The 27,009-nt window shown below is 34.1% G+C and overlaps 1 protein-coding gene across 2 annotated transcripts in view; it reads left to right on the top strand.

Moving 5' to 3' along the window:
* Positions 1-19,600, top strand: part of LOC134540189 (septin-7) — a 107,045-nt gene extending 87,445 nt beyond the window's left edge. Inside the window, exons 9-10 of one of the 2 annotated variants that reach the window (XM_063382759.1) lie at positions 12,657-12,734; positions 15,741-19,600. In XM_063382759.1, coding sequence (XP_063238829.1) covers positions 12,657-12,705 — 49 coding nt within the window. In that variant the 3' untranslated portion in view covers positions 12,706-12,734; positions 15,741-19,600. Of the gene's footprint in view, positions 1-7,381; positions 11,397-12,656; positions 12,735-15,740 lie in introns of those variants that run through there. The other variant, XM_063382758.1, reaches the window with a different exon arrangement.
* The last annotated feature ends 7,409 nt before the right edge of the window (positions 19,601-27,009 follow it).

Below are 27,009 nucleotides of genomic sequence, written 5' to 3'. Positions count from 1 at the left end.
AAATTAAATAAATACTGGTCAAATATTTTTAATTTACAAGAACCTACTTAGGTTTCTATTTAAAAAAAAAACACAAATAAAAACTGGATTTGATTATAAACACCTTTTCAATAATGTACATAATTATTTACTAAACTAAAAAAGTCTGTCATTTCTGTAGTTTTGAACAAGATTAACAAGCAAGCATGTATCTATAGAACTAATTTGTAATGCATGTAGGTATAAAAGTAAACGTTACTTATCCACATTCACTCGGTTTACTTAAAAATAACTTAAAGGAACTGTGTAGTTCTCTTAGATATTAGATAAAGGTATACCATTGCCATAGTGCAGCCATTTTATTCGGTATTTATAGAGTAAATAACTGTTTTTAGTTGTTGAAGCACAGAATAGTCTACCTAGCCAATACTGACGGATAGACTATTTGGAGATTGTAATACATAATTTGAAGCTATCCAGAGAATACATTTTATTCAGTATTCTTCTTGGCAGTGAAAACATATGCATTAAGTGTTTAATGAAAAATTATCTAATTGCCTTTGTGTGCTCTGTGCTGTGATTGAAAGATATTTTGTGTGATGTGAAATGTGTGGTCTGGAGCTTTTTTTTTTTTTTTTTTTTTTTTTTTGTTAAAAATGATTGCAAATACGTTTGTCTGATTTTCTGTAAGTGTTAAACGTCAGACACTGCTGCACAATTCCACTGCCTGTGCATTTCACATGAATCAAGCTTTGGGTAGAGTTGAAGGGGTCAGTGTTGTCGGCTAAAATGTGGATTCGTGTTCTCTCCCAGTACAAGCTGCTCCCAGAGCTCGGAAGACGCACAGTTTTCAGACGAGTCGTGCGATACTTTATCCCAGCTCGAGTCTGACAAGCTAATGATAGATTCAGACAAGCTGTCGGAAGCTCTGTAGCAACCGTACTCTGCAGCTCTTGTTGGACTGTACAAATATGTGTGATAACCCTAGTTCAGTTAGCACTGTTATAACTTACCTAATTTGATGTTCGCTTGCGGGTGGCTTCTGGGTTGGGTACACGAAGTTCACAAGTGTCTGTAACACACCTCTGTGGACCTTCAAGCGGTGGCTTTAATTAATTGTAGAATGTTAAATATAAAGTCTCCCTGCATGTACCTAGCCTACTGTCAATGCTGTGTAACAAATATTTCCTACCTAACATTCCTGTAAAGAAACTTGTATTTTCTTTACAGCAAAACTAAGCCATGAAACAAAACTAATGTAGGAAATGGCAATGGCTTGTAAATGACGTGTTAACATAATTTGCAGCTCTACCAGTCAGCCACCTTAAGGCAGTTTTTTTGAAGCCACATTTCAAAATAATAGTGTTAGTTTTGAAGATTATCTCCTTGTAGCATAACTGTTGCATCAAACTGTTTGGATAAGAGAAGGGAGAGTCACATTTTGGATTAGCAGTGCACAAACTTGATCTTGCTGATCTAGACAATCCTAAATGCATGTTACTGGTAAATTAACAGAGAAGAACCATGGTTCACTAAATACCAGAATATTTAGATTCTTGAAAATCGGCAAAAACAATTTGCAAGCTTTAATTTTATGTCAGAATAAGAATGGATTGAAACATTTAATTTGGTATGTGATGGTTCAGTTTTAGTTAAATTAAAGTGTGTTTGCTGATCCTATAAAATAAGGTAGCAAAGAAAAATAGAAATATGTACTTCTAATTTTAAGGAAAAATTTTCTTGTGGTTGCATGCACATTAATAAATATCCTATCCATGTTTTACACGGATACAGAAGGCATAAAAATAATATGTCTAAGATAATTAGTCTTTTAATACATTAAATTTATCTTGTATATTTACTAATTAAGTCTTAATTTTTAACATTTGAATTACAATTGGGGAAACACACAGTTTACAGAATGCAAGAGAAATTGTGTGCTGGCTAATTCAACATATATTAAGTATTTAGAATAATCATAGAGATTTTATCATTAATTTAAGCATGAAAGTACAGAAAAAAAAAGTATAATTATGATCTCTAGAGGTTGTAATGACCTCACGGTTTATTTTTACATCCACAGCCTACACGATGCAATTTTTTTTATTGTAACACATCTAATATGTTCACTATAAAAGCCTGATTGTAAAAACAAGAAGAATAAAACAATTTTATATTGCATGCTGACCCTCAAAACAGGTTGTTATATAAGTTGCAATTCTGTACAGTTTAATTTCACAGTACAAGCATATTTACATCATTTCTTTTAACAGAGAATTTAGAATTATCGTCCACCTCAACAACTAATAATTAGAGACCTGAAAAATTCGCTGCCGCGATAACGCGAATTTAAGCATTTTCACATGTAAAACGTGAATTTCTGCACTTTTAATTGAAAACGCCTATTTATCATGCTTTTGGCACATTTTAAAGAAATTTTGTTAAATCCGCCTAAAAATTACGTATCAAAATAAAGATGTATCGTAATTAATTATACATACGTATATTTACAATGATTTTCTGTAAGTTCATTACTTTTCTAGATACTACGGTTATTTTGATTTCTTAGTTTAGTCGCCATTTTCCTTTTCTCAACGGTTGTTCACTTGTTGCACTATAAAAATAAAATTTGTCACGGGCTTGAAATATATTTATACATAATTATATAATTATAAAAATGCAATGTTCAATTTCTTTCGTAAATTGTTCTCATATTCTTATAACATCGATTAAATTTACTTTTATATTTTTAACGGTGCCTTTACGTTTGGGTTGAAAATAAATCGGCTGGCTAAGAATGTTTGAGATTTCATGTTGGTCACTGTTTTGTTCGTTATTTTCATACAAACGAGTTTCTTCTGACAAAATCTTTAATACGGAAATTACGTTGTAGTATAATACGAACGACAATATTTATTGTTAAATAATTATTGAAATTTTTAAACTTTCCTATACCCATATTTTAAAGTTATAGTTGAATAACACGAAAGAGACATACAACAAGTATGGAACTTCAATCGTAACCTCAAAATATGAAATCCTACGAAGCTGTTAACAATTTTGCCGCAAAAACCAATTATTTTATCATCAACGAGTAACGTAGCTAGTGCGATTATATGAGGTGTTGGTTTTCGTTGTGGTTTTCTGGATTTTGAGCATTCCTTTAAAATAATTGTACAGCTAATGTTAAATTAAGTATAAAGTTACCCATATTTTGTTTGAAATGCCTAAGCCTCCCGTAAATGCGTGTATACGGGCGGAAGAATTCAAACGTTAAGGTTTCTACGCTTCTGACCCAAAAACGTTAATGTGCAGACAATGCAGCTGCACAGTTACATATTAAAAAAGAGACAAGAACAGCAGAAGTTATTGGGGTCGTTACCACAATGCCGAAATACCATAATGCCGAATGTCAAAATTGACCACAACGCCGACAGCTAGAAAACTGCTGTGTACCACAACGCCGAAATAACAACTGAATGAATTTGTGTGTGTTTCTTAAATGTACCTAACGCCGAAATACCACAATCAAACCTAACCTAACCTAGCATAATATAACCTAACCTAACTTAACTTAGCCTAGCCTAGCCTAGCCTAGCCTAGCCTAACTTAACCTTGTCTAACCTAACCTAACCATTGTAGCAGTCCTGCAATGACATTTTTTGGCATTAGTGTATTTTGGCGTTGTGATACACAGCAGTTTTCTAGCTGTTGGCGTTGTGGTCAATTTGGCATTTTAGCGTTGTGGTGCGTTCCCAAGTTAGTTTTTGTAAACAATAATTCGTAATTTTGTAAAAAAAAAAAAAATCAGTACCAGTTTTAAAGTAAGGAAAATAATACCTATTTTTGAAAAAAAATAACACCTATTTTTCAGAAAAATAACATCTACTTTTTCAGGTCTCTACTAATAATTAATGTTCTTTTTATGAATTAAAAAATGGCAGCATATTTAGTCTTTTTTTTCTACCAGTTTTATTTGTCCAGTACCATTTTGTAAGGAAGCTGGCAGTGTAATACAAAATACACATTAATTAGTTATCTTTGCAGACACAAGATGTGCCTACTGTTAAAAAATTAATATTTTTAAGGGGAAAAATATGAAACAATTAATTATGCTTCCATTAACTTTACACAAGCTAAGTAAGTAACAAAAACCCATAATAGAGCATTAAAAGTGTCTTTTGTTCAAGCATGGTTTTCTTGTTCTTCTTATACAGTTTTTTTGCATCCCATGCTTTCATAAACTAATCAACTTTTTTATCTGGTTAATCTGGGACACAGTTTATTTATTAGTTAGATAACCATCCCTATGCATAATGCTGATTTGATGATTTTTAAAAATCAGGAAATTTTAAAATTTCAAAGCTATACACAGGAGATTAATGTAGATCTTTGTAAGAAAAATTTTGGATTGTAAGCAGCAAAATAGTTAAATCTGACATTTTACCTTATTTATTTAAAAGTAATTTATGGCATTTCAACTGTATGAACAAAGTTCATCCGCAAATGTTTTTATTAATTTTATTGGTGTTCCACATTAACTTTGATATAGTTTAATGTAACATGTGAAAAAGTGTCAAAGAAATTAAAGTGATGTTTTGAAATCACATTAGTCATTAACTTACTTCCCATATCAACATTTACCTTTTTGTAACCATGTGGACATTCATTAAATGAATCTATAATTAAATAAAATTTTCTTCATTATCTGCAAGAACCTAGTAAAAACAAACAGTGAAGTAATCTTATCTTAATCCTGACACTTAATTACAAAAGTGAGATTGTATTCATTTGGACCCACATAAATTGCTACCGAAGTATTACATATAGCATCAAGTTTTCATTTTTAACCTTAAAACCTAATTCAAAATGAATATAAATCAAACTTTCATTTATTTTCAAATATGTAGTAGTAGAACACTAGAAATTAAAATACTTACCTAACATAAAACATTAGAAATTAAAACCAGTCACATTACAAGTTTATGCAAGAAGTATGATAATACTAATGTTTGATAATTTTTATGTAATTATAACTTTTCCTTTAATTTTTAAAAAAAATTAATATTTCTGTAAGTACTTGTATGCATGAAATTTCACCTTGAAACTAAAATAAACATGATTTGCCGTAGTACATACCACTGGAGGTTTATTTTTTATTTACTAGTATATATATTTTTTGAAAATTTCAACGAAAATGCATTTCATTGCCAGTGTTTCTGTGTCAGCGCTGCAAGTTTATTCCCTGGGGAATTGTTAGATGAAACGGTTGACCTTTTATGTTCCGAAAGGTCATGAAAAGATCAGATGTTCAGGAAATTTAAGTATGGCAAAACTTTGGCTGTCACTCCATCTCTTATTCATTTTATAAATTGTTTAATAATTAATTATTAATATTATAACCATGTAAAGGAATAGTTTTACTTGTACCAAAGTTTAGTTTTTGACATCTTTTCAACTTTTTAAGGGGGAGGTCAAAATTTCCTAATTGCAATAACAGTTTGAGAAGCAAATATAACTTTTTTTTTAGTCTGAATTCTGTGTGTATGTTCTTAGTGTGTCTGGGAAGGGAAGGATTGCAAAAAGGTATCCATTTGGATACACCAAGAGAAATTGCATATCTGTCTGCAAATTCAGACTTGTAGTTGGTATTTTCTTTACTGCCTTAGCTTAATTACATTAGGAAAACATAGTGTAGTTACTCCTGAAAGTGCCAACATATTATTCATTATTATTAGCAATACAAACTTTTAGTTTTAGGTATTTGTGTACTAGCTGTGCCGCTGACTATGTACACGTAGAATTTATTTTTGACTTACAAAGCTTCTTTGTATACAACGTTTGAAGTAGCATGATTGAGGACATGAACAAAGTGCTTGTTTGCTTCACTAACACAGAAAAGAAAAAGACACATAGTCGGCCGTGCTAGAAGCAACTGTCACTAAGGTCCACGCTCGCAGCATGCAGCATCGAGCTTTGTGCTTTGTGTATAGTCATGGCATACATAAGCTCACAGTATATTTATTTCACAAATAAAGTTGTTTAAAAAAAAAAAAACATTTTGTGTTAAGAGGAGAATAGATTGAATTTCTCATTATTTTGTGGTTCGTGAAATTTTCCTACCCTATTGAACATTGGTGTACAGTATGTCCATAACAGAATGTTCCAGTTATAAATTTTAATAGCATCAACTGTAATCGTTGTAGTGTGTTGGATCAAGCTCACAATTACAGAGTAACATAGTTTTAGATAAGAACATGCGTGAGTACTGCTTTGTTTTCTCGCTTGCAGCACCAACTTATGTTGAAAGCATGGCTAATATACTCTGGGTGAACCTGTAAACTTTACTTGGTAGCTTGGATTGGTCGCAGTGGTTTAGACGACAGAGCTCTTTTCGCTGGCCTCCACGTTCACTTTAGACAGCGCCATGCAATTTTTTTAAATTCATTTGGTGCTTTATAAAATATTGTCTACTAATGATTTGCCAGAGTTGAGACACAGAATTGAAGAAGCTATTGCTTCTATTACTCCGTACGTGTTGACCACAGTGTGGAAAGAATTGGACTCAAGGTTTGATGTGCTGTATAAATAAAGGTTGCACATATTGAAAATTTATAAAAGAAAAACTAGGTTAGTTTATCATCAATGTGATGTATCTATAATATACCATTGAAACTGGGACATGTTCTTATGGACATGCTGTAGTCGTAATGGGACAACCAAAAAAATATTGTACTGAAATGCAAACTGACAGTAACAATAAATCCTGAGTGAATTAAAAATGCCGGCAGAGCAATCGTGCAACCTGTCCGAGGTAAACAGCGGAATCCACCCGGAATATTCTGAAAGTGAACGGCTCGGTCAGTGTCGGAATAGTGTGCCTTAAGATGTGCCTGATTATACTTTATCGCTGTTGTAAAAAGTGCCACAATTATGGTATTTGTGTGTTATTTGTATTGTGTCCATGATTTTTTCACTGTAATTTTATTTTTTGCTGTATTCCTCTTTTGTAGGGAAGCTAAGGATTGCACATCAGGAGTTAGTCAGTGTAAAACCGTTTCGTCCCTTGCATGCGTTTCCAGAATGTTGTATGTCTTGTGTTCTAATTTGCACCATTTATGGACTTTTGTGTGCTATGGATTTAACCTGTGTACGATTTCCGAGCTTGCGCATGTGTAAATAGTGTTTGCACGAAAATTGTGTCGCTTGTGCGAGGCTAGTGTCTTGTTTTGTCGCACATTAGTTGTCTTTTTCACGCAGAAACTGCCGAGTAGTATTAATTTTTTTATTGATTGCGATGCACGTGCCCGCCCGGCTTGCGAGTGTTGCCAACCTGTTAGCGTCTCCGCTGCTGCTTTTTTTTTTTTTGGCGTGTAGTAGTGGTGTCCCTGCCTTCCCACAGGACTGCTTCGCTTGCTTCCGATCCGGGCGCGTTGCAGGTCGCCGCCTCGAAAGGGAGAATGACCCTGTCGCGCCGTCACTCGTTCAACCAAGCCAACGAATGCAGGCAACAGTAGGCAATTTGACAGACTTCTCTGGCTACCCCTGTGCACCCGATACTCACAGTTGCTACCTTTCAGTATTACAAGTGTAGTGCAGTTCGTATATTCACTGTGGTGGTGATGAGGACTTGATCAAACAAGTAAACAAACTGTAGCGTAGACATCACAAGCGCACTATAGTGTCATTGGTTTCTAAAATGCGGGTTCTTGCTGTACATTGTAAGACTGTCTATTTTTTAGTGTTTCTACAAGTTTATTTAATCTATATTTCCCTTATGGGTGTGGAAAAAAAATTAAGGATTTAAATTGGGTATGTAATGTATTTGGTTAGATAGCATTTTACAATTAATTTTTTGTATTATTTTAAATGATGCTTCTAAGCTGGAGTTTTAGGTATTTTGATATTTGTTATATTCTTAATATTTGATGATGTTCTTGTTCTTATTCTGACTGGTAGTTTTTATTTGCAAAAACAAATTAACAACTTGAACTAAGAATAAAAAAAATGATTTTATTCTTTTCTTTGCCTGCAAACTTTGGTATTAGTATTTATGTAGGTAAAGTTTGTTATTCATTCCATTTCAGCATTTTTGTTCAATGATGTGGAAGATTAGGGCAATTTTGTGCTAGAATTAATGAAAAGATCTGCTGGAAAATCCATTTGTCTTCCATTTTGAAGTGTTTATGGCTTTGTATATGTTGCTTTTAAACAGTGTTTCATAAATATTTATGTTTGAACATTGTAAATATGCATGTAGATGTAGTGTTACAGTAGAGTTAGTAAAATAAACATATTTAATCTGTAAATACATTTTGTACTTACATCCTTTGTGTAGTGTGTTCCATATGTTTTGTAAGTCTGAGCTTTATTTTTCTGTGTGTAGTGTGTAATCTTCATTTTATAAGAAAATATTTCAAATAGTTTGGCTGTAATCTAAGTAACTCCTGCTGAAAGGAACACTGGAGTTATGGAAGCTTAGTTTGTATAAAAATTACAGTGACACCTTTGTGTTAATAGCAAAATCTACTATTCGCATTACTGGTACTGTAATTTTGAGACAAATTAAGATGTAATAATTCCCCTCCCCCCGACAAATCACTATTATTTGAAAGATTTAAAGAAAAAAAAAATACTTTACAAAGAAATGTAGTAAATTCATAAACTCAAAACTAACAAATCGTTTACTATATCTATTTGTGTTTTTCTTGGTACCTATCCTATTACGGTTCCCCAAGATATTGTTGACGGGTGTGCTACAATTGGTGGGGCGATTAAAAATAGAATTTTGGTCGGCTATTTCAACCATTTTATGCGGGGGAAGAATTAAGATTAAAACTCTGAACTGTTTATTCGACTCAGGGGATACTAAAAAATCCATATCAACTTTTCTTCTTAGGTAGAGCAACTCTAGAAAGAGAATTTTAATAACAATTGTATTCAAAATGTGTGTTAGGGGATCAGTAAGTTTCCACCCTGTACAGTATGTGCTACTTATTGTGGGATCACCTAAGATTAAATAAAAAATAACTCTTAATTCATAAAGAAAACATTTATTATAAAAATGCAAAATTCTTACATTAGTCTTTGCAAAAGGAAAGTTTTTGCTGTTTGAAGTTAAAGGTGAGAATGATTGCTGACCTTTCACTTGCAGTGAAATAATATATCCTCAAAGTTCGTGCATCAAAAAAGTTTTAGGACTTAATTTGGAGGAGTGTGAAATTTTTGTTAATGAAATGATCGTTACACAGTATTCATAGTGTGATAATTTATAATATTCAGAATCACTTCACAATATTTGGAGAGCTCTACAGGAGTATTAATTGCAACTGTTTAACATTAAGAACATGTTTTGTTGCACTTGCCAGGGTTTACTGTGTTAAAATAATTTTGGTTCAGATTCATTTGTTGTATTAGGTTATAAACTTTAATAATTTCAGTTGCTTTAAAGATAAGTGTTGGTTGAAATATAAGATTCAGTTTTGCATGCCTGGATTCTGTCATGAAAGTGCTGTGTGAGCAGTCTGCACGCTAGTTTGATTGTGGAGAAGGAACGCAAGCGTTGGTGGCAGTTATTAAAAGTGGGTCATGTATGTATGATGAAAGGTCTTAAATCTGACATTCTGTAATGTGGCACCAGTGGACGCTCAAATTCATGTTTGTGCAGGTGGATTCAGGCTCTTAACCTTTGCTGCCAAAATGCATTATTTCGCTCAGTTTATCGCTACTGTCAGTTTTAATTTGGTAGTGTTTCCTGTTTTCTTGCGATTTACATTTCTCATTTTCACATTTGGGATTCCTGTTAAAACTATATTGACATTAGATAATCCAACCAAATTGCTATCCGGTATGGATGTGGTCCCAAATACAGTAAAACACCGTTTTAACGAACTTCATTAGAGCGAACAATTCATTACTACGAACTATGCCTTTGGTCCCGTCAGACGTCCATATAACATAACGTAAAAAAAATTCATTACTACGAATTTTCTCACTCAAATTTTAAAAATATTCTATGAATATTCATTTTAACGAACACTTCTCTGCCCGGCAAGGTAAACGACAAACGGATAAAATCGTCGCCATTCACCCACAAACTGCCATCTTATTTATTTTAATACGCGCCATAGATAACTGCAATGGACTAGTGTTGAAATTAATGCACAAAACTGGTGTAGCGACTAAAGCGCTGCACTGCGGTGTTCGCTGACATTACTCTTTGTTCTATGCTCGCACGTGTTCTACATCATAAAGTATTGCTACATACATATCTCTGGTCGTTTCCTTGTTTATTGTTTTGAGAAACGTGGCTATACTACGAGTATAACTTATTTTTACGGGAAGCCTATAACTCACGTAGTTTCGGTTCCCTGCAAGAATTTCCGAAGATTTTCGAAGTTTTGCGTTTTGGTATTAACGCCACTTCAGCCGCTAAATCAGAAGTTTCCAATGAAAACAAGCATGTTGTGACTAACCTAACCTAACCCTTCGATTTTTTTAATTTCAATTTTTGAGAGAAATCTGAAGTTGCACGAACGTGGTAGGGAACCGAAACTATGTGAGTTGTAGGCTTCCCTATTTTTACATGTGTCGGGTCCATTTGTTTTTATAGTTTAAAAAACCGTACTACTGAACATGTCTTCTAGGAAACGAAAGGCGATTGATTTGAAACTTGAAATGTTAAAAGCAGTAGATAAAGGAAATAAAAAGACTGATGTGGCTAAAAAGTTCGTATCTCCAAATCAATATTATCCACAATTCTCACCCAGCGATCCAGTTGGGAAGACAATAAAATGTAAAAATATTTTCCTAACTTTTAAATTTTATATTTTTGATTTATTACAGCATTTTTGCAAACAGCTTGTCTTGATTCCAAAGGTAGGCTTACTGTTTTGGCAAACAACTTACCTACGTAGTATTTCTGTATTGTACATATACATACTATACTAGTATGTATGTAGTACTTATGTATCTTGATCCCAAAGTATAACTGTTATAAAGTTATTGATGCTTGTACCACTCATATTGGTATTAGATTTTCTACTTTGTTTTTTAACAAGATCGAGTTATGTTAAAAACCCCAAATCAGGCAATCATTGTGATTTCGGTATAAAGAACTTCATTATAACAAACTGCCATAATTTTGGTCCCTTCATGTTCTTTATAATGAAGCTCTACTGTATGCCTTATTGAAGACCATTGTGTTTTGTAACCAAGTTTTCTCTGCTTAAACTAACTTTGTGGTTCATACACACTGTGCCAGGGATAGGGAAATTCATGCCTGTGGCAGTGTTCCAATTGGCAAATTTTTTTATGCAAAGTTGTTAAGTGACCAGATTTTTCCAATAAAATTAGTGATGTATTTTCGTAATTTGTGGTTTATATTTTGTCACCATAGAAGCTTACCAATTACAAAATGCTATTTAACACATTTCTACCATGAATAGTATAAATAATTGTTACTTAATATCACATAATCTATTTCATATATAAGTTACAATATTTGTTGAATGCAAGAAAAGTTTATATTTGATTAAATTTGATGGTTTTATTATTTTGATAACTTTAGGCTATATTTATTTTGTATGTATATATAAGAATTCAAAGTTACATTAAGTTTCATTGATTAGAAATATTGTGCTTAAAGGGGAATTATGAACTATGTTCAATGGTAATTTTTGTGTTGCCTGATCCTGCCACTAGGAAACTCATTATACACATACTTATAGGAGTGGCATGTTGTTTATTAATGGAGAGCAGAAAAGTTGGATCAAGATTTTTCTCAGCCTTTAAACTTCATTTAATCTTAAGGAACTAGTTTATCTTTATTGTATGTTTATAGAAAAATAATAATTGTATTTTAATTATGTGTGCATTCACCTGCATACATCCAAAGGACTGTTTTTTTTCTTCTCCAGTTCAATAATTGGTTCTTCTCATTCCATTCTGTCAAAGGCCCTATAAATGAAGGTATAACACAGAGAATGAATGTGTTACATGGAGGTTCACACACTGATATCAATTACAAATTTTTGTATGTTTACTTGTGTGCACACACACACACACAATGTTGTCATATTCTCATTTTAACTTTTGTTCCTGTTTTGCTTTTCCAGTGTGTTTTTAATGCGAGGTCAGACTTAAAGTTTTGTGTTTTCAGCAATGTTTGTTTAGTAACCTGAACATAATGGATTTTGTTGATTCTTGACCTGTACATAATTTATCCTATGGAGGATGGGGAGAGATGATGTACTAAATTTAACTGTGGCCTTGATTTTAGCATTTATAGTGCATGCAATCCTTTAAATCCCTAATTATCAGTGTGTTTCCATTGCTGTTTTCATGTGTAAAGTCAGATCTATATTTATTCTTTCTCTGAAGTACTGCAAATTTTCTAACATACTTAAAAATAGTTTCATTTGCTTGCCTTATAGTGTGGGTTCTAATCTTTATGACATGAGTAAGTTTAACATATTTAAAAGGTCAATGACTCTACAAGAGTTTTAATTCATTTTATTTAGGAGTGTGAAAATGCTTACTTAGTTTTTTAAAAAAAAAATAATGCTGACATTTTTAATATATTGATGTTTTCATGTTTCGGAAATGAGCATAGTTTTAATTTTTGTTGCCGTAGTCAGATAGTGCTCTGCTGACGTGTGTGTTTGCTTGCCTTCTAGAGCCGTCGACGGCAAGGAGAAGAACAAGAAGAAGAAAGGCTTGTTCTAGTTGCTGCACAACCTGGCCAAATAGTTCAGGTAACGTCGGCTGTCTCGATACGTGGCATTAACAGAATATGCTTGAGCCTTGCTTGACTGCGTGTGGTGTGTGAAGTCAGCTCAACCTGGCCTCTGTGCAGTGCTGTTTTTAAAACAAAGGAGCAGGAGTTTTGTGTAAAGGAGTGAAGATGTTAGGATTACTTAAAATTAAAGAAAAGTATATATATATTAAGTATACAATATTTTATTGTTTTATTTATTCTTCAATTTCATTTTTAAAATGGTTTCAGAGTAGTTGGTTTTAATTTTGTAAATGCTGTTTGTCTTTTGATTGCTCGCAAGCCGCATTTTACTTGGCAGCACAAACAATCGCCAAAAATTTATGTGTTTAAAAAGTACATGTCAAAGTATGAGGCAAATATTAGTTGAAGAGGTGCATTATCAATTGAGTAATGTAGGTAATTAATTGTTCTGTAGCTCGTAATAATTTATTACAAACTACAAGCTAAAATTAATAACATTCTTTGAAATGTTAATAATTGCATGATGGTAAAAAAAATCATTTGATTTATTTTTGTTATCGAATGGAATTGTATGGAACCCCATATATTTAATGATTTTTTTTTTTTAAATTTTTTTTTGCATAATTATGTTTAGATGTTGCTGCATAGCCGCATATTCATTTTGAATGCATTCTTATGAATGATTACACGTTACAATCGACATGAAGCCATACTTGTGGTAAAATATATCGCTAGGAGAGTACATGTCAAGATTATTTTTAATCGGCAGATGTAGCTCGCATCATTATTGCATCATCATGTGTTATTCCTCCATTTATCAGCATACATGTGCACGTCTGTGGCCAGGGCTGTGTAAAGTGCACCCAGGTTCGTCTGTTTCACCATTGCTCGACTCTGGTACTTACTCCTTGTATTCCTTTTATTTGTGTTTATCAACATTGCCTTAGTCAACCTGAGGGGTTCTTCCTGCAGATATCACATTGTATTATTCTCTGCAACTCATGGATTCCAGTTTACTTTTTATTGCCCTTTCCACCTGGTTCCAAGGTTGCACAACTGTGAAATGTTTGACTATCGTTCATCTGTCCGTCCATCCTGATATTCTTTCCTTGGTACTCTGAAAATCGCTAAGGGCGATATAGTTAGAATGGTGCTCTGCAATAGGCCACAGCCGATATCTTCTCCAGACTTATAGTTATAGGTCTAAAATGACAGACAAGAAGTGAACTTTAACACTACACTAAACCGTCGTCTTGCAGATTTTTCCGTAGTCTCCTTGTGTTTTCGCAACAGATTACTAACACATCTAGAATTTTTGCTCCTTGCTGTCAAATGTTTGTTTTACCTGGTTTGCTATTTACTTTAGCTGAATTCAAATAATACACCACATTCAGTTGGAGATCTTTGTGTTTGCTGTAACCAGCTAGATTAGCTAATTATACCATACAAATTTGTTTATTCAAAGTATTGACTTGCCTATTACTTTAAAAATAATGTGTGAAATGACTTAAGTGACTTTCTGGATTAGTAATGGTTGTTTAGGCATAAATACTTAAATAAGATTCTAACATTGATTATAATATTCTAGCAATTGCAAATTTATTTTTCTTGTTTTTAATAAGTATCTGTTGACAATTTACAACAGGTTTACTTCATTCGATTGCTGTTCAATAATTTGGGCACTGGCTGCGAAAGCCTCTGAAAATAGTATGAGAGGTAGTAACTAGACAGTCAGAAAGTGCATTTTGGTGATTAATTTTCTACTATAGATGGAAACATCAGTCGAAATTAATGTAACTTTTAGATTTAATGCAAAGAAAGTTAAATTATTGATATTGAAAATGTAAGAATTTTTTTCTTGTTAGTGAAAAAAAAAAAAAACAGTGGTACATAATACTTGTGATATGTATTCTTGTAGGAATTTTAAAGTACATACTTGTAAGTGTGAAATCCTTTAAGGGGCTCAGCTAGTTAGGGCTGTATGTGTGTCAGTGAGATGTGGTGATAAGTGCAACGCTCATGCTTCTAGCGCGGTATAGGCCCAGAACTGGCGTGCAGTCTTCTCATTGTGCATAGGGTAACTGTGATATTGAGCGGTGACCGTAACATTCTATGTCCGAGGAATGAAAGGTAAAGGTGTAATGCAAGTCCCTCAAGTGTTTTCAGAACCCTTACTGTTTGTTTCATGTCTAAAAATCATTCTAAACAAAACTTTTAGCCATTTTTGCTCTTCTAAAATTACAGTTTAAAAAAAGATACAAGGAAATACCTTAAATGCTTTTCGTGAACAGAGCCCACTCTGATTTCTTGAGCAGTGTACAGATTGCGTGTATTTCCGTGAAGCTCTCCACACAGTGTGTGTGCCAATGCTGGTGCCCCTTAACGTGAGGTAGCTTGTAACGAGGGCACTGTGTTCTCCAAAGTTGGGAGATACAAGGAAGTCAAATTTGGATATACAGTACACTCCAAATTATCCGCGAAAATAAGTGGCAGGGCCACCGCGGATAGTGAAAATCGCCGACGATCCCCAAAAGAGCCGAAAATGGGAAACAAAAAAGGAAACATTAATTTAAGCTTAAATATCTCAAAATTTATGTACGGTAAAAGTTACAATTAACAGTAAAAATGTTTAAATGATGCTAAAATTTTAGTATTTTACTGAATAATTAACATACATATTTCAGTAATGTAAACATAAAAGTGCTCGGTACTTGCTTTGTAACAAGGATACAGTACTGTACATATTCAGAGACTTAATTAGACACTGTGTGAGTTCCGAGAAGGCCTGTGGTGTTTTACTGTATACTGCACACAATACACTCGTCAGTAGAGTTCAAATTTGCTAATTTGTAATGAAATACAGATTTACATATGTGCGGTATTTTTTCGTAGCATGTGCGGATAATCCGCACCGTGGATCATCCGTCCGCGGATAATTAGGGAGTTTACTGTAATTTGAACATTTGTAAGTTGTATGGTTTCTTCACTAGTTGAGTGTGGATTTGAAGTGTTCTTGTTTCAGCTGTCAGTGCTGCTGTTTTGGCTCGTGAGACGTGCGCGGTGGATCTGACAATGTTGCGGCACTGTGTTGGGAACGAGCTCTGTAGCCGTGAGACAGTGGAGACAGTGGAGACAGTGCTGCGAGAGCAAGTTTGTTCTGGTGATACATCATGTTTGCATCACAAACTTGTGTGGAGTTTGGGGTTTGTTGTACGAGTAATTAATGGATTGGTAAACATAAACAGTGCATTTACATACTGTCCGATATGGTGATGAAGTTGGGTTGTTGGAAATGTGTGTTGACTCGTGAATAGGTGTTCTTCCCTTATTTGATTAGTTTTGAATTACATATTTTCTAAAGTAACCGGAATACACCAGTGGTTTACAGTGAAAGCCTCATTTTACAATTTACCATTAACTATGAACATAGCTATCAGCAAAAAAAAAATATTTAATTCCCTATGGGAATTAATTAGCCATTACTGGTCATGTGATAACGGGGGGGGGGGAATCACACGAACATTAATTTTGAATGAGATGCATGTTTTTAATTAGTGCCAAAATAGCAGTTTTCTCCCCCCTCCCACCTTGATTAATCTCACATGAATTATTTAAACTGTGGCTCTACTTTAAACATTTTTACTATGCACTAATGTTTATCGAAGAACATGGCCAGAAGAAGAAAATAATTGAGTTTTCAAGATTAGCCACATGGAGGAAATCTCTGGTTAAGATTTCAGGTAATCTAGTTAGTGTGTTTGCATCTGATCTAAGTAGCTGTTATCGTGCACTATGTACAATTACTGTTATTGTGTGCATAATGGATAGTCAAGTTTTTAACATTCCATCACATGTTGTATTGTGTAAACGGGTTTGATGCAAATATCTGGATTCATATAATTGCAGTGGTATAAAGTAATTTTTTTTTTTATTGTTTTCTGAGTGGACATTTTTTGCAGTGATTTATGTACTATTTTTTTTTCAGTATTAACACACAAAAGGTTGATTATGATCATGAAAATGTTTTGTGTGTTCCTTTCCTACACCAGCATTTTAGTGGGCCTACCTCTCATTAGAACATGTTAAGTAGGAATAATACTTCAAAAACTAAAATTGAAATGTTTACTATAGTTTGTAAGATATATGGCAGAATAATCAATGTAAAAGAGTTAGTGCCAATAGGTGACAGATTTATGTTTGCTGTGTATTTAGCTTAAACAGACTTAGCTTTGGTAACTTGAGTAAACAGTTGCACTAAATAAATTTTAAACAAAGCTATACATTCATGATATTTTAGTGTAAGTACGACATTCTGTTCATGAATTGTTTAAATTACGTAAAATTATGTAAGTTTCATTTCAGTTGTACGTTTAGATGTAATGCAAACTCTGTAATGCACTCCATTCTTGTTAATGCATTTTATGAGACATAATTTTATCTTGAGAAGGGCTTTCACTATTGTATGGTTGATGCATATGCTAAAATAGATAAGAGTTCACAATTAAATTTCTTAGATTTATATACTGTATGAAAGACTGCAATATCTGGTCACCGTAATCTCAAGACTGCAAACCATTTTATTTGGAATCTGAGGCATCACCATATTAGTCCTTTAAAAAAAACTTGAGCCTTGTAAGCAACATGCCTATTTCAGAGATCAAAACTTCACAAAAAAAAAGATGTGTGTGAAATAAAAGAACATTTTATGTACAAGAGTTTAATTTAGTCAAAAACTATATCTCAATGGCAGCAAAAGCTTATAAAAAATATTTGGAATTTTTCAAGAAACAAATGTGGTATACATAAAAAAAAATCCCCCCCCCCCCCCCCCAAATTTTACCAAAAAAAGGCTCCAATTTTTTTTAATCATACTGTGGAACTTTTTAGCAGTGTACTCTGTATACGTCAGTCCTAAGTAATGGAGTAACTTAAAATATAATAGTTCAGGTTATAAATAAATAAACATGCAAGTGTAGACTATCATGACGAATTGTCAAGATTTGGCTATAAAATGTTGAGTACATTATCTTAATATCTATAGTTACTAAGAGTTAAGCACTTGAGAAAGTTATTATCTTCGAGGAATGAAACAAAGGCATAGTGGTGTGGCCTATTAAAACTGTATGCTACATACGCACGACTTTGTAATATGTGGAAATGGACGCAAAATGTGCAGTGTGTTGTGATTACAAATTGTGTACCTACTGTGTGTTCAGATGAGCATCCTTTATTAACAATTGTGAATGTTTGGACGTTTTGTTCTGCCATGTACATATACACAATGAATTTGCAGCAGTAATGTAGGTAGTAGTGTTAAATATTTATGTAAGCAAGCTGGGTTGCCATAAGCTCTATGGATCTTAAGAGTACGTTGTATTTTGTGTGTGTCTACAAAAATTCTCCATAGTCTGAAAGCATATGCATTGGTAGTGATGATTAAGTTATTTTCTTAGGTATTGATTTTTCATCATGTGTAGGCTTATGTACTAAGTCTATTTGAAACATTTTTTCTGGATTTTCCATGATTTAAACCAGCACGAAAGGGTTGTCTATTGCAGTAAATTTACTCTAGTGTGAGAAAGTATCAATTGCAAACATTGTACAATGTATGAGCTGTGACCTAACTTTTTGTTCATGAAGTAACATAATTCATTATTTATAACTGAAGTTGAACGTTGTATGGGTGTGCAAAGCTTCGATAGATAGTCTAACTTAACTAAAATTCAAAATTTTGATTTTTTAAAAGCAAAATAATTTGAAAATGTATTTCATGCGGTTGTTTGAAAAGATTGTGTCCTGGCAAATTCATAAGGCTTAAAACATGTCTGCGAAACAGCTCAGTGTGTGGTGTGACAGCCACCGCATTGCAAACAGTGACCTCTCGCATGGCGACTTTCAACAGCGATGTGTACCTTTGGACAAATCACCTGCCTAAATGATAAAAGAACATTCCCTCATATTATGAAATCACACATGCATTGGTGAGGGACATAAAGCAATGTGCCAAACTTTCTGTATGCTTACTTGTAAGTTAATTCGAGAAGTAAACCCCGTAAATGTTGGAAGCTGTGTTTATACAAGCAATCTGAAGTGTGCAAAATTAGGTTTCAATTCTAGCAAGCACATGTGCTCGTTAAAAAAAATGTCTGTTCACATAAGATTGACTTTTAATTTGTTTGCTGCATACTTGAAATTTAACAGGGGAAAAAGCATAATTTCTGTCATTGTTTCAGCATTTGTACTGCAATAATTGTAACCTGTTCAACTGTCAAACATAGCTATGTGTTAATTGTCCTATTACATAAGCTATTTACTTATTTCTAATTTTGATTTTTATTATTTACAAGGATTGGCAATTGGTTAGCTTGTTAATGACTCCCATATTGCTCTTGTTATGATGTTCTATGCAGTAAGTGACTATAAAATATATCCTGAAGCATTCCTCACTATCTGTGGAAATTCTGTAACATAACTAAATATTTAAAATAGTTTCGATTTTGATTCAAATTTTAAAAAAATTGCATGTCCCTAATATTTTTGTTAGTGTCCATGTTTCTTCCTGCATGTATGGATGTAAAAGATTTGCAACACTTGACATTTTATATGCTCTAAACTCCTTAAGTGTGTGTAACACCAATCTTTTGTGATGTATCAAGCAAATGAACATATTCACATTATTGTAAATGTTTATTTTTCTATGTACAAAACCAACATGATGTGTTTAGTTTAAATGTGAACCATTGTTATCCCGAATGTAATACAAAAATAGGATTGTATCAAGATGTATACATTTTTCCTAATGTGTAAAAAAGGTTTTTACTACCCCTTTGTAAAAATTTTGATTGATTAGTGTTTTCTGCCCAAATAAAATTTTTGCAATTTCAGTTCTTACTAGTAAAATTTTGTTTAAGTACTCAACTCAATTTAAGACGTAGACCCTATTGTCACACATTAGAGAAGGAAAAAAAAAAAAAAAAGGTACTGTATCTGCAAACTGCAGTCACATTCTCATGCTGTCCAGTTGTAAGATAAAATTTTGCAATGTACTTAGCAAAATCAGAAAGTTATGTGTGGAAATGAATCTGTATATTATAAAATATCAAATTTGATGGTTGCTACCTACAATACATGTTATGGTACTATAACAAATATGTGCTTGGCAAGACTGAATCAGCTGATGTCGTGCAAACAAAACCAATGATGATACCAAAAACAGTTTTGTGGACATCACAATAGCAAAAGTAATCTGTTGAATAAACAGTCATGGAAAAAATAATGTAACCACACTGATGAACATGGAGTAACAAAGAGAGGGGTTAAATGCAGGCAGATAAACATAACTGGAAAATGCAGCAAAAATATTAAAACTAAGAAAATTAACAAGTATAGCACAGAAGAACATTTCCAGTGACAACAGTTTCAACATCTTGGGAATGGATTAATATATGTCAGAGCTACTCTCCTTGCACGGCCTATCCTGAATGATTGTGCACAAAAGGGGTGATACTATTGACATATTGCTGTGAGGGTTGTTGTTGGTTTACAACTGAGTTGTGAAGTAAATTGGTTTCTTTTAGCATTAAGGTATCCACATGTATTTTAAAATCCAATGCTTTGTTGATAGATAATATTGCTATTGTTGAAAATAAATGTAGCTTACTTAAGTTTGCTTTTACCGTATTTACTCGTGTATAGCGCCCACCACGATTTTTGCAACAAATTCCAAAGGAAAAAAAAATTTTCCCCCATAAATAAATTTTACTAACATTTTGTGGTACCTGTTAAGTAATTACTTATGAAACAAATGATTATTTAAATTGATGTGTGGTGATGTGTCAGGAAAATACTTAACTTAAATACTCTTCCACCTGAAAGCGAAACTTTTGTGGCATACTGTACCATCTGAAACGACCGAGCAAGCTAAACTCTGCTGTGTAGACGGAAGATAATGAAGCGCTGTATCATCACAACTGGGATGTGGGCTAGAGGGAGGAAAGGAGGCAGGCAGGAATGGGACTATGACCATCAAGTAACTTGACAGTTGACAGGACTAAACACCACCACTCCCGTCACCGTTGCTAAGCTGGCGCGGAGGACTAGATGACTCGCAGGTAGCTGCTGGGACGAGGAAGCGAAAGAAGTGGGCTGGGGACTGGCAACAACATTCTCTCTCTCTCTCTCTCTATTTACTAGCTGCTGCGCTGGCTTTCCGTAGAGGTGGGAGGTCTAAAAATAAACAAGAGACCATGATGTGCGAGCCTGCCCACGCGCACGCGTCTGCCTGTGCGCGTGTGCATGTGAAAGAGAGGCGTTGCTTGTGCATATGTGTGGGGGCTGGCCAGAAATGTCAACAATCACCCTCAGTTAACGACTACCACTCCTCCTCCCCGCCCCCTCTTAATTTTCCATGTATAGCGCACATCCTTGATTTTTTTTCCTTTCCTTGAGGGGGAAAAAAGGGCACGCTATACACGAGTATATACGGTAATTGGGTGTTCTTCGTGTATGATTTGTACAGCATTGTGCCAAATAATTCTAAGGCTATTGTGCCAGGCATTTGTAGCAAGTCTTGTTTTTTTTTTTTTAGTTTCATTCTTGGTTATTTTAATGTGTGTGTGCAAAGGGGCCCTGCCAGATTCTTGTATGTATGGCTGGTTATAATTTAATAATCAGATAATGGAATTTGACTTGAAAACTTTTCTTAGTCTGTTTTACTTCATGTATCTGAATTTTATTTGTTGAGTGAGTTAGTGTTATTTGAGGACATGTGCTGTTTTATGATGTCAGATGGGTAGCCATTTTCATAAGTTAATACTTTAAGTGATTTTGTTCATTAGCAAGTGATTGCTTGGTTGGTACAAATAACTAAGCTCCGTTGATTAAAGTGTGAATTATGCCAGTTTTGGTGCTTTTTAGATCGTTGGAATCAAAATGAAGGTATTGGTCTGTATGAGTTGGTTTCTTGTACACTAGTGGTGATTTTGCATTTTCCTTGGAAGCTAGGACATCTCGGAAAGTATGGTAAACATTTCTTATGTGAACTGTATAGATAGCATGAGAGAATTTAGGAATTGGTAAAACTTTTTTAACTGTTCAGGGTCATGTCGTCAACATAACGAAGCCAGATTTTAGGTGGAGTGTTTGTTGTGTTCAGTGCTTCTTGCTCGAAACTCCATGAAAATGTTGGCCATGAAGGGAGAATGTGAAGGTTCCATTGGTTTGCTTGTAGAAAAATAGGTTGTATTGTCACAGAGTAATAGAGTAATAAGTTCCATGAGCGATGGAATGTGTATTTTTGTTCTTTCTTTCAAAGTGTTGTCATTTTCCAATTTGGTGTTTACGGTACAGGCACATTAATATTGAGGCTTTGAACATCAAAGTTTACGAGTATGTCAGTTGGTGCTATTTCTAGTGTCTTGGTTTTGGAGATGGAGTGACCAGAATCTTTAAAGAAAGTATGTGTTTGCCCGGTGAGTGGTTAGACAATTTTTAGCAGAAATTTGGAAAGGTTTTGGCATGGAGAATTACGAGAGCTGATGATAGGTCGCAAAGGCAGGCCTGCTTTTGTGGAGTTTTGGTAGGCCATAAATGAAAGGTAATTTTTACTGCTGTGAGGTGTTGGGGTGCACCTGGTTGTGTCTGGTTTTTTTAGGGTCTTGGATACTTTACGTTCAATGCTAGACATTAGATCTTAGATCAGATGTACATATTTGTCTAAGTTAACCAGGTTGGTAATGTTATCATCATAGTCTGTTCTGTCTAGTACGGACGTAGCCCTGTCAGCAGGAAGGATGACAATGTCACCCAAACCAAATCTTTCCGCTGACAAGACCGGGCCACAGCCATACTAGACAGAACAGACTATGATGATAACATTACCAACCTGGTTAACTCAGACAAATATGTACATCCAGATCTGCCAACATTCAAATTTTAAAAATCATGAGGTCCTCGATAAAAATTTTCAGGCCCATAAATACAGGTTAGATATAAAAAACAACAAATGAGAATCTTTAAATTTAAGTGACATACTTGTACATATGTTACATGGTCTCTGCTTCAAAATTTATTTCAACAAATTATAAGTTGCAGATTTAATTTAGTTGAACATAATTTAGCGCTGTCGTGTAGTGATCATGCAGGGCCGCAACTAAAAAAGATGTAAAAAAACATTCTGCTCGTGTAACATTATTATCACTGTTCACAGCAAAATTAATTTTTTTTATTGGAAGCAATACACTTCACGTGTTAGTTGTGTTTTTTTGTAGTGACATGTTTCACAATGTCTCCTCTTCCACTATGCGAGATAGAAAAATCAGCACTGTACACGCTACAAAACGCAAAATTGCTTCCTTTACGTGACTCGAGTATTGATGGCAACTCGTTACTGTAAGCTTTCGTAAAACTTGTTTTGTAACTTTTACAAACAAAATCTTTGGTGTGAGATGGACCTTAGGATCGTGAGCCTCACTCCAAAATCGTGAGTGTTGGCAGGTCTGTACATCTGATCTAAGATCTAATGTCTAGCATTGAACGTAAAGTATCCAAGACCCTAAAAAAACCAGACACAACCAGGTGCACCCCAACACCTCACAGCAGTAAAAATCACCTTTCATTTATGGCCTACCAAAAATCCACAAAACCAGGCCTGCCGTTGCGACCTATCATCAGCTCTCGTAATTCTCCATGCCAAAAACCTTCCGTATTTCTGCTAAAAATTGTCTAACCACTCACCCGCCAAACACATACTATCGTTAAGATTCTGGTCACTTCATCTCCATAACCAAGACACTAGAAATAGCACCAACTGACATACTTGTAAACTTTGATGTTCAAAGCCTCAATATTAATGTGCCTGTACCGAAAACACTTACTGTTGTGAAAACCAAATTGGAAAATGACAACACCTTGAAAGAAAGAACCAAAATACACATTCCATCGCTCATGGAACTTAATTACTCTGTGTCAATACAACCTATTTCCAGTTCAAAGACAAATTCTACAAGCAAACTGATGGAATCTTCACTTTCTCCCTTCATGGCCAACATTTTCATGGAGTTTCAAGCAAGAAGCACTGAACACAACAAACACTCCACCTAAAATCTGGCTTCGTTATGTTGACGACATGACCCTGAACAGTTAGAAGAATTTTTTCCCAGTTCCACAACTCTCTCAGGCCATCTATACAGTTCATATATTAAATGGAAACCATAGATTCCAAGATGTACTAGCTTCCAAGGAAAATGCAAAACCACCACTAGTGTACAGGAAACCTCTCATACAGGGCCAAACCTTCATTTTGTTTCCAACGATCCAAAAAGCACCAAAACTGGCACTGGCATAATTCACACTTTAATCAACGGAGCTCAAGTTATTGTACCGACAAGCAATCAATTGCTGATGAACCAGATGACTTAAAGTATTACCTTCTAGCAAATGGCTACCCATCTGACATCACAAAATAGCACATAACCTCATAAATCACTTAAGAAAAGTTTTCAAATTCCATTACCAAATGCATGAACAACCCTACATTAGTGCATCTGGCAGGGCCCATTACACACACATTAAGGAGCACAAAAATAAGAAGAGGATGAAACTAAAAAACCAAGACTTGCTGAACATGCCTGGGACAATGCTGTATGACTCATACAGGAAGAACACCCAATTAAAAGCAAACGTAACGATTGTAATACATTTATTTTCAGCAAAGCAATATTACCTAACAAAACACTGGATTTTAAAATACATGTGATACCTTAAAATTAAAAAAGAAACAAATTTACGACATACCACTCACAGCAATATGTTGATAACAGGACCCCTTTTGTGCACCCTGTCATTCCGAAAAGCCCTTGCTGGAGCAACGAGTGGAACTCTTATCATATAATAAACACATGGTTATCCAGTATCCATTATTAATCCGTTGGTACTATGACAGTAACAAATGTCTGTTTCCCGAAATGTCACTAGTGTTATTGGAATTCTTCTATGCTCACCATATAATTATAGTTTTAAGTCAACCGGGAACCTACATAGAAAGTACACATCATAAAAATATTTTAATATTGTTTCTCATGAATTTTAAACTTTCAGTCAACAATATATAATGGTGGTTATAAAGGAAATTATAGGGTTTTTATTTTGAAAAGATTATTTTCAAAATTTTCTAGTTATTTCACAGTGTTTTTTCATAATTATTAAATAGATATATACATGGTATGCAGTGTGACACTGTAGCCATCAGCCTGGCAAGAGTTTATATATTTATTTTCATATTTGCAGATGGGATTTTAAAAATAAATTACATTTGTACTTGTTTTTTCCTTTTTTTTTTCATTTAAAAAAAACAACAATCATGGCTATAAAAAGTGTTTGAAAAGGAAAGTAAAATTTAAAATATTAAACCTAAAATGCCTGACAGCCAGAAAGGGTGGAAAGATAACCAGATATCTAGGTGGTTCGTGCTGATTCAGCAGTCAAATTAAAGACTTACTTTGTTCTATCAACTATGCAATTTCAATTTACTGTTTCTTTATTCTTTATTTCAAATCTGTGGCTGGGATGAGATTCACAGGGGTGAAACTGCTACACTAGAAGGGTGTATGAAGGAAAAAATGTCCGACCAAGAAAAGTGCTAAAAAGCAATGAAAATATTCCAAGAACGGTCATCAACTCTAACCTTACCTTGCCCTTGAAGGCTTGGGAGTGAGGGATAGTTGATAGAACAAAGGAAGGCTTTATTTTGACTGCTGAATGCCTGAATCAGCACAAACCACCTAGATATCTGGTTATCTCCCCATCCTTCCTGGCATGTTTGGTTTAGTATTTTTAATTTTACGATCCTTTTCTACTAAGTTTTTATAACCATGTTTGTTTGCTTTTTTTAAAAATGAAAAAGATGAAAAAACACGTACAAACAAGAAAGTAATATTATTTTTAAAATCCCATCTGTAAATAAGAAAATAAATATATAATCTCCGCCTCTTGCTGACGCTCATATCGGGCTGATGCGCTATGGTGTCACACTGCATTCCAAATTATCTAAATAATTATAAAAATACCTCAGTGAAATAACTAAAAATTTGTGAAAACCATCATTTTCAAAGAAATTTGCAAGTTTAAAATTTCCTGAAATATTTAAATTGCATTAAAACTCATTTCCCACTGTTAAATAGTGTTGAGTAATTTTTCTTAAATTCATGAGAAACTATATTTACAGGTTTCTACGGTAGCTGTCATTTAATGTATCATCCTTATAATTCTGTTTACATTAATATAGGTTAACATAAACAAAATTATAAGGATGTGTTTCACGAAATGGGGTACAAACATTCTTATCTACATAATCATTAATTTGTACAATGCATTATCAAAAAGTAACAAACATGTTCAAAACACACAACAATTCTTTACAGTCAACATAGCTGAAAATGGTGCATGACAACAAATGAACAGCAGCTGATGAATAAACTCGGACTAAGTTCCATAGTTACCATAAATGACCCAATAGATATTGTGCAAGTTGAATGTTATGGTACAGTAACCTCGGATGCAATACCATAGTTACCGTAAATGGCCCGATACATAAAAAAGGAGAATACTCTTCAATAAGAAAGTAAACAGCATAGGGCAGGTACAGTACAACAAATTTAAAAAATGAACTGAAAGCTGCAAACAACACACAAGACTAGACCACTCATGCATTACACAGCATGTGTAACACTTGCAGTGACAGAGTAGCATAGTATCCTCTCTAAATACTATCAAAAATGTAGATATTAAATGCAAGATCCGGGAGATACAGAAAAATAACACGTACAGATGTGTTGTAAGCGGTAATGCAAACCGCCAATTACAGAAAAATAGACTAATATTGTTTAAAGGCTTACTGGCAATAAGTGCATTAAATACCAATGGCTAAAAAAATGTTAAATTCAGTGCAACATCCCAGACGTAGGCAGCAGTCATTAGGAAAAGCATGATTTTCTACAGTGAACACGTCTGCCAGGAAATAACAATCCTAATCGGACTAAATACAAAGCTGAAGGCTAGACAAATAAGCAAGACTGAGGTCTTGGGCGCTAGCATATTTATCACATTAGTGACCACATGCATGGTGACTGAAGAGGAGAGGGGAAAACATCACAACACAAAAAAAAAGTTGCATGTAAAAGTAGGGGTTGGAGGTAGAGAAGTGAGGGTGATTGACAAGAGCCATTGCAACTCAGTATTCAATATAAACATGCATATAAAATTTAATTTAGATAAATTTTAATAATGAAAATCAG

This window comes from Bacillus rossius, chromosome 16, assembly GCF_032445375.1.
Source record: "Bacillus rossius redtenbacheri isolate Brsri chromosome 16, Brsri_v3, whole genome shotgun sequence".
NCBI lineage: Eukaryota > Metazoa > Arthropoda > Insecta > Phasmatodea > Bacillidae > Bacillus > Bacillus rossius.
This window is presented reverse-complemented; position numbering and strand designations above follow the sequence as displayed.